This window comes from Syngnathus scovelli, chromosome 2 (genome assembly GCF_024217435.2).
Source record: "Syngnathus scovelli strain Florida chromosome 2, RoL_Ssco_1.2, whole genome shotgun sequence".
Taxonomy (NCBI): domain Eukaryota; kingdom Metazoa; phylum Chordata; class Actinopteri; order Syngnathiformes; family Syngnathidae; genus Syngnathus; species Syngnathus scovelli.
Window position 1 is genome coordinate 14583048 of NC_090848.1, and position 8488 is coordinate 14591535.

At 44.9% G+C, this 8488-nt stretch overlaps 1 protein-coding gene and 2 long non-coding RNA genes across 3 annotated transcripts; 1 reads left to right on the top strand and 2 right to left on the bottom strand.

Moving 5' to 3' along the window:
* Positions 1 to 421: 421 nt before the first annotated feature.
* On the bottom strand, positions 422 to 1749 carry LOC125988817 (uncharacterized). The gene is made up of 2 exons (XR_007488499.2): positions 1077 to 1749; positions 422 to 724 (listed from the first exon to the last, which is right to left on the bottom strand). It is a non-coding gene; the product is annotated as an uncharacterized lncRNA (long non-coding RNA).
* A 193-nt stretch (positions 1750 to 1942) lies between these two features.
* LOC137840070 (uncharacterized) lies at positions 1943 to 5171 on the bottom strand. Its single transcript, XR_011086489.1, has 2 exons — positions 3855 to 5171; positions 1943 to 3739 (listed from the first exon to the last, which is right to left on the bottom strand). It is a non-coding gene; the product is annotated as an uncharacterized lncRNA (long non-coding RNA).
* Positions 2013 to 8280, top strand: tamalin (trafficking regulator and scaffold protein tamalin). The gene is made up of 8 exons (XM_049754475.2): positions 2013 to 2225; positions 3739 to 3794; positions 3959 to 4013; positions 5269 to 5371; positions 5905 to 5998; positions 6562 to 6628; positions 7290 to 7356; positions 7491 to 8280. The coding sequence occupies exons 1-8, from the start codon at positions 2013 to 2015 to the stop codon at positions 7958 to 7960; spliced, it is 1125 nt and encodes a 374-aa protein (XP_049610432.1). The 3' UTR covers positions 7961 to 8280.
* Positions 8281 to 8488: the final 208 nt, after the last annotated feature.

The window sequence follows — 8488 nt, forward strand, 5'->3', positions numbered from 1 at the left end:
AAAATGACTATAAGTGTTATACTACGATACAAGTGTTTACCAGCTCAGTGGCCTAAGAGGAGAGTGTCCGCCCTGAGATTGGGAGGTTGTGGGTTCAAACCCCTGCCGAGTCATACCAGTGACTATAACAATGGTACCCATTTCTTCCCTGCTTGGCACTCAGTGTAAGGGGTTGAAATGGGGCCCCCCCGCTGCTCACGATCGGTGAGATATACCTATATGTACTTTACCTATATGTACTTTTATTGTGCAATTAACCCTTTATTTATTTCTTCTTTTTATTTTTTTTACCTCGTGTAGTGTACCTATTGAAGTGTCCATGAGGTGTACCTACACATGTTGTCATATAAAGCAGTTAACCAAATGTCAGATTTTTATGTTTTAATTGGCGAATATAAAAACAAGGAAAAAAACACCAGACAAGTTTTAACATAAATGTTTATTAAAATAATAATAATAAAACTAAATTACTGTGCAATAACATCCTGCTCTCCACACCTTTTTTGAATTGTCCACACTGTTTGTACTATGTGTCCTCTCTGCATCCATTGCAGTCTGGTCATCCTAGAAGAGGGACCCTCCCATCTGTGGTCTCTTCTCAAGGTTTCTCATTTCCCCTAGCTGGAGTTTTGAGTTTTTCCTTGCCCTCTTGGGAGTTTAAGATCAGGGGATGTTTGAGAATATTTGCCATTTTTCACATGTCCTGAGTGTTGTTGTTAGTCACCTAAATGTTGAACAGAGGCTGTGATTTACCAAAGTCTGTGTTTGGCACGCTCGAACATGGCGTATAAAAACTCTTGAATCTTGACATTTCAAACCAGCAAATTGCAGTAGATATATTGGATAGTAATATTTAGGCGTATATATGCATACACGTTATTTAAAAACTACTACAAGTGTTATAAAATCAAGATTACCCAAAGAGAAGCATAATCTCCCCGTTGTTGCATAACGGCGCATCCCTTCATGCAATAAAGTTAGCCGTTAGCTTGGAGAAAACGCGCATAAAACAAGTGGTGTTTCAGTGAGTGGTTCTTTCTTTCCTTGGCAAATCGTAAATCGACATTCTCTCTTACATAATTCACGCCAGCATGGAGACGCAACACGTTCACTGACTGATCCGTTGATGCACGGGAAGGAAGGCAGTAGACCCATTGACTCGTTCGCGAACGGGAAAGTCAGGATTCGTTCACTCACTGATCCGTTCTCGCGATGAACTGGAAATGCAAATCACTCACTCACAGACTCGTTCAGTTCGTGAACGGGAAATGCAATTCGCGACTCGTTCGTGAACGGGAAGTTACGTCATTTTCTTCTTCGTTTTGTTTTACGGCGACGTGGCACCGGCTTTAATGCGCTTTACCGACACCTGCTGGTTGAAGTCATATGAACTGAAAATAAAGTGATTCGTTCACTCTCGTTCACTGAAAACAAAATAGTTCGTTTGAGCGCATCGTTCACTCACGAGCCAACACTAACAGCAACACACACATAAACTGAGTATGTGCCGATGCCACAACATGAAATCTCAAGATTCTCCGATTTGCCACGCGTGCACGATTAGCAAGTGGCTGACCAGGCCTTGCGCTAACTGACCTGTGGTTTGGCGATCCTGTTTACAATGCGCTCAGTATTTAATGTTGGACAATTTCCCACGGCACAGCTGAACATCTCTCACGGCAACACTGGTCTAGGCTGTTCTAAAACACCAGCTCGTATAGTTGATACATATTAAATGAGGTAAAAAATAAATAAATAAAAAAATCCCGTCATTTACTTCATATGGTTCACTATCGTTCACTGAAAAGAAATTCGTTCGTTTGAACGAATCGTTCACTCACGAGCCAACACCATCCGGGAGACAACACGTTGATTCGTTGAGAACAACACGCACACCCACACGCGCACATATACTGTACACACAAGCGCGCACTCAAGTTCATTTGTTGAGACGGTCGGCGTTCTCCGTCGGGGCATTTTCAGCGGACTTGCAGCAAACTTTTGGCATAGGCATGACGTTCCGGAGGATGAAGATGGTCAACTCGAATGGGCCGGACAGTTCAGCGGTGGCGGCGGCGTCCTCCCCAGACAACGACGTCTATTTCCCGTCGTCCCAGTCGGACAGCTGCCAGCGGACGGCGCCGCTCCACAACGACCCATCGGAGGTTTACAACTATAAGACGCTGGCTTACTCCGGAGGCACTTTGCCCAGAAATTTGAGAAAGGTAAAATAATCACCGGTTTTTAATGGCTCTCATTTGTCTACAAGAGAAATGTATCAATTCAGAATTGTAAAGGAGTTAACGTATAGACGTTGATTGAAGTGTGACTGCTCTCCGGCGATGAGTTCAATACTAAAAGGGGATCTAATGGTCCACGACTGAGATAAATATGTATTATTATAAGAGCAATGCCACTATTTACTTGGTGGGTGGGTTGTTGTTTGCTTGAACAATACTATCGACGATCACTCCACGTCATACATTATTTCAGTAGTATTTATGACGTCAATGGAAACACATAATTAGTAGTAGTATCTTTTCAAAATATTATGTATTTGAAGATATAGTTAATATTCGGAGCAAACGTGTGCTTTTTAAACTGACGCTGTTTATAAATGATAACGCACACGTGACTTCAGACAAACCTCACAACCGTTTTGCTTTGATGCATCACTGCACACACTACAGTCAAAAAGTTGAACAGTTTAAAGGGTCATCCTTAGATGAGTGATGTAATTAGTATTTAACATGCTTAACTGTTTACAAAAAGGGATGATAATGTTTATTCATAAGTCCACTTCAGTCCATGGTACTGCATTCTTCTCTAATTGCTCCTTGTTGAGTCTGCTACCTTATTTTCACATTTATTCATTCTAAATTCAATGGCAAATTGGGTGAATTTTGAGGTATATGTTCTCGACAGCAGCTGCAGCATGTCTTTTTCAGCCATCTTATTTATAAAGGACATCTACCGATGGCCAGAGTGACATAACCTTTATTAAGCATTGCGTAACGCTTGCTAACTATGCCACATTTTCCTGGCTGTTGTCCCTCATTCGACTCCAATGGTCATTTGTGTGCCAAATGGACATTGGGTTGCTGAGAAAGTGGACTTAAGCGTCCAAACTGGAGGGCAACAAGGGTGCATTGTAACCATGTGAGGGGCAGTCCATCCCGCTGTAGCTCCCCCACATGTTGCCCCTGTGTGGGTTTTTGAGGAATAATAAATGCTCTCATTGAGAAGCCTGACAATTCTGTAAGTGTGGAGACTTAAAAGAAAGCAACAGTTTACGAGCTAGCACAAAGCGGCCTTTCATCAGAAAAGGACTGAGTTGGAACGAAGCTAAGAAGTGAAGCCTTGTGGACAGATACAGTTCGTATTTATTTTGGTGGGCCCTGGTCTCGACCCCGGCTTGGCTTCATGTACGTACTGTGAAAGACTCCACCTTTTTATCGTGGCTCCCTAGAAGTCTGAAAAGCCTGTAGACAGGTGAGGCTAGTCGAAATGTGAAATGTGAAAGTTGAAGTAAACAAGCGGCAGTTCGACACACATTTTCAGTTTCAGTGTAAACTTTGGATGACTCAGCAGCCTAAAAATACACCCGTGTAGTGCACGTGCGCAGTGACCTGACAGACCGGTTCATGCGGTGTGCGTGCGTGTAGTAGGTGTGTCCAAGAAAGGCCCGGGGATACCCTTTTGAGTCAGGTGTCTGACGTGCTTGTTTCTCTTTTGCAGGCTGGCGGTTCGCAGAAATGGAAGCCACAAATACAGGCAACACCAGAACCACAAAGGTAAAAACAATTTGTAGGGAAAATAATTGAGGGCGCAAACCACACAGTTATGTCACTTACCGTAGAATCGCTAAGACTGTTCGAGGACATTGACGAAAACAAACCATAACATTCTAAACTCTCCCCCAGTTTGAAATTCTGCTCCTTTCCAATATGCTCTTCAGGAAGGTGGTGGTGCTGGAGAAAGCAGAGGAGCAAACATTTGGTTTTGAAATTCAGGTAAGTTGATTTTTATTTTTATTCTCCCCTATTTTAAAATCTTTGCAAGTGGATGTGAGATAAAGTGGCGCACTTTATTTACCAAAGTGTACGTCATATTGTTCTTTTTTTGGATGTTCTCCGCCCTTCCGACACCTACAGGAAGTGGTGAACTCGTGAGGCGGACTTGGGCCGCCATATTGGTCACTTGACATGGACCTTCCTGTTCCTTTCGTGATGTCTATTGATGTGCGTCACGGCGCGCTTGCGTTTATCAGGCGGCCCGGCCTGCTTGCTTGTGGGTTTTGTCCGTATTGCCACAAGAGGAAGTCTGCTGTGCCTCCGCAGACAGATGCAATGGCGCACATGAGGAAGTCGCAGCAGTTGTTGTCATGGCGACAAAACGTTTTGTTATCTATTGTGATCTTATGTAAGCGCAAGCAAATTCCAGCCTGATCGGAATAATTAAGAATGGTGCCACACACGGGCGCCGTTAGACATATTTCTTTGACGATTTAAAACAATTCCCAGATAACTGTTGATAACATCAGCGTTCATTTGTGATGCACGCATAAAAACCTTGTTGAATGTAGATCTCCTCACTAACAAACGCTAGTCATTCAAAAGACATTTTCCCTTATTAAAACTAAGTAAACCAATTGGACGGATGCGATGTCGTCCCTGCCAAGCGTCGCAACCACAAGAACCACAGTCACATCTGTAGAAGATTGTGTCAGGGCTTTTCGAGTCACCCCCCCATCTGATTCATTATTCCTTCTCAAAGAAGCAGAAAGGAAAAATGGCTTCCTAAATTAGGTGGTTGTCAAGTAAGCATATACACCAAATGTTGGCACAGATCTCAGCATTTTCACTTTTTGCCGTTATAGTCTGCTTTCAGTATGGCCACCAAATGTGACAGCAAGCCTCCAAATCCAGCACCCAGTTTGCAAGGCTGGAGGGCAATCTTATCAAACAAATACCTAACGAGTCAGAGATGTTTAAGAAGGTTTTGCCTTGGCGGAGGTCTGCGCTCCACTGAGTGGCATCTATTGTTGCGTGTTCAAGCGCTGTCCATCCGTCTCTTGAGCCACATGGTCTGCGGTCCTCAGCTCCGTCATCCTGTGATTGCGTTATCAGCGCAATGCCACATGGCGCCGACGTTTCCAGTGCAGTGACATCAATCATGGGGCACAAGCCACACGCCACAAAAGAAGAAGTTCTTTCTTATTTTTCTACTTTTCAGTCTCACTGATGGAAGGCCTTGTGTGTCTTTCAGACTTACGGCTTGCATCATCAGGACCACAACACGGTGGAAATGTGCACATTTGTGTGCAAGGTGCACGACGACAGCCCAGCCCAGCTCGCAGGACTCAAAGTCGGTAAGTTGTCAAATTTAAGACAAGCTAAGGCTATCCCGGCTGACTTTGGACTGGTCACCCGGACCGGTCACCAATCAACCCCAGGGCACACACTGACAAATCATGGAGACAAGCAAGCACATCTATGGACACTTTAGTGTCTGTCCTCAATTATTTTTAGTGGTGTTTACGGTCAGCATCTCTCACTCAGTATTAACACAAAATATTCGTTAGGAAATTGCTGCCATTTTTAATCACTCACTACCAATCAGTGATAGCTTGTGGGTTTTTTCCCACTAATCTCAGATGGGCTGAACAAAATGTGAATGTTCATAAGCTAGACAGTCCGCCGTCCACTTCCTTCTTTCGATTACTACTTCAGTTTCACTTCCCAAATTCCTTTGCTGTGCTATTGTGCGAATGCACTAAATGAAGCCAAGGTAGCAAAATAACCTTTGGGACGGAAAAAAAAGTCACGCTTCCCTTCTGTGATGCACATTTCTATTCGTGTGTTGAATCAAAACAATCTACATTGAATGTGTGCGCTGTCGCAGGGGAGACCATCGCAAGTGTGAACGAGGCCCCTGTGGAGGGATTTCGACACAAGGAGATTGTCCAGCTCATCAAGGCTTGCGGAAACACTCTCAGGTACAAACACGTTCAACACATAAACTGCACAATGTTGTGATATTGTTTATAATTCCCCGCAAATTGATTCATATGCGGATGGACAGCACAGAGAAGCAGATTCTTAAGGCTGTATTTACACTGCGGCACTCGTTTGCATCCTGCTGCTGTCGCTTGTAAATTTAGCGATACTTTTCTTGAAGCTTCAGCAGTAACAAGCGAGTGGAACCGCCTGCGTCAGAGCGCAAGGATGGGGAAACACTTTACAAGTTTGACATTAAGGAGTTAGAAAACGATCCTTTTGAACACAGTCATATAAACACAAAAAATAGATATCGCCCACGTGTAAGTCGCTACTGACGTTACAGAATCAGAAAGCAGTACCGCATATACTCATAGTATTGACTCATATCATGACTGTTTAGTTTCTCGTCATAACGATATTGTTTATTGTATATTGTTTCTGCCTGATGAAAGGTGCTTTTGATACGGTTGAATGTCTCTTTCCCACACTTGTAGACGTCTTTTTTACTTAACCGCTTCCTCTTTCGCCTGTTAAACCTTGTCGCCTTCTTCCCTTCAAGGCTGGAGACGATTTATAGCGACTCCATCCGGAAAGCCGAGCTGGAGGCGCGACTGCAGTATCTGAAGGTGAGTTGTCACGCCCGTAGGTCAGCGCACATACACAAATGTGCTGTGTTTAGACCCCCTCCCCCATCCACACCTGTCTCTCACACCTGTTGCATCAGCATTTTCTCCAGCACGCTCTCTCGCATTCTTCCCGTCAAGTGGCCTAGCAGCACCACTTTCCCCCTTAAAAGATCCCAGCAGCTGTGCTGTTAATCCCACCAGCCGCGGCAGCCTTCTCACGTACTAATCCAACTTTTTACAGATTAAGCGCCAGCCTCCTGCATTAGACGCACTTAAACAATGGTCATTTCCAACTCCGGATGTTATATAAGAAGGCACCGACCGTTCCACTTAATTCTATTCAATTGTATTTATCCGCCAGCACTAACATCAGAGGTGATATTGAGGCACGCTTTACGCATAGAGCAGATGTAGAACACATTACGATGCTGAAGCAAAAAAAAAAAAAACTTGAAAAAGAAAGAAACCTTGAACAGACTCGGTGTGTGGCTGGGTTCAGATAGAGAAGCAGGGCAGCACACAGAGAGACTAAAAGCGTTCATCGTCACAGAGACGACTGACATCCGAACTGAAAATCAGGAGATGATGAGAACTGGAAGTTTGGCAGTCTGCTGTGGTTTCCATTGAGATTAAATGGGATTGCGTGCTTGGTCCTTTGCAGCAAACGCTCCATGAGAAGTGGGATGAGTATCGCTCGTTGATGGTGCAGGAGCAGAGGCTTGTTCACGGTAGGTCGCATCCTGTCTTTGTCAGCCAAATCTGCCCATGATTGTAAAAACTAAGATAGCAGTTTCAATTTGATGCTTTATTATTTTCTTCCAAGATGACACAGCTAACAGCATCTCCCTCCCACCTATGCCAGGTATCGTGATGAGCGACGCCTCCGTGTACGAGTCCCTGGAGTCGGCGGGCGTGTACGGCAGCCTGGGAGCGCCCAGCCCGGCCGCCCACCGCTCCCCGCACTGCACCGGCAGCACCAGCAGCAGCGCCAGCGTCCTCAGCACGGCCACCGAAGACGACCCCCTGTACCAGACGTGCCTTTATCACGCCGGCGACTCAGATGCCGACGAGAGCAAAAGGCACAAACAGCAGGCGGCCAGGAAGCAGCGCCTGCGGCCCGCCAGCGAGCTCTTTGCATCAGCCAAGACGCAGTTGACGCGCAGCGCCAGCACTCGCAGCTACACACGCGGGCCGGTATCGCCACCCGCCGCTCCCGGCAAGCCACCAGTCTTCAGCTCGTTGCAGAGGAAACACAGAAGCTTCCGGAGGCACTTGCTCAAGTTCATCCCGGGCTTGAACAGGCCACTGGAGGAGGAGGAGAGCAAACTGTGACATCACTTCCTCTTAAGACTGTCTGGTCCAAAAAAATCCTCAAAAAGTGTCAAGCGACCAACGGCTGTTAGCCAGCCGCCAGTGTTCCAAAGCTGTATAGAACTTTTGAGTTGACTTTTGTGATTTAAGTTATTTATTTATTTTTAAATGTGTCTGGCTTTAAGTCAACCATTAAGATTTTTGTTTGGTTTTCCTGCATGCACCAACCTTAATAGTGACAGCTGACCAATCATTTAAGTTTGATGTTTGCTTCAGAAGAATGTTCTATTTTTTACTGCCAAAAATATTGTTCCAAAAAATAAAGAGACAATTTCGATTAATGCCGGGCTATTTTTTTATTACATCAGTGAACTGCATTAAATCATTGTCGATCTGCATCATCATGACAGTTCATCCTTCTGAGAAAATAAGCCGGGTGAATTTGGGAAGTGGAAAAATGGCAGCCGTACAGTCTGATGGTATCATACAATATGGGACTGCGTATTTAGAAAAGTGTGACCTCACTTAACATTCCAGTCCAATTGTAAC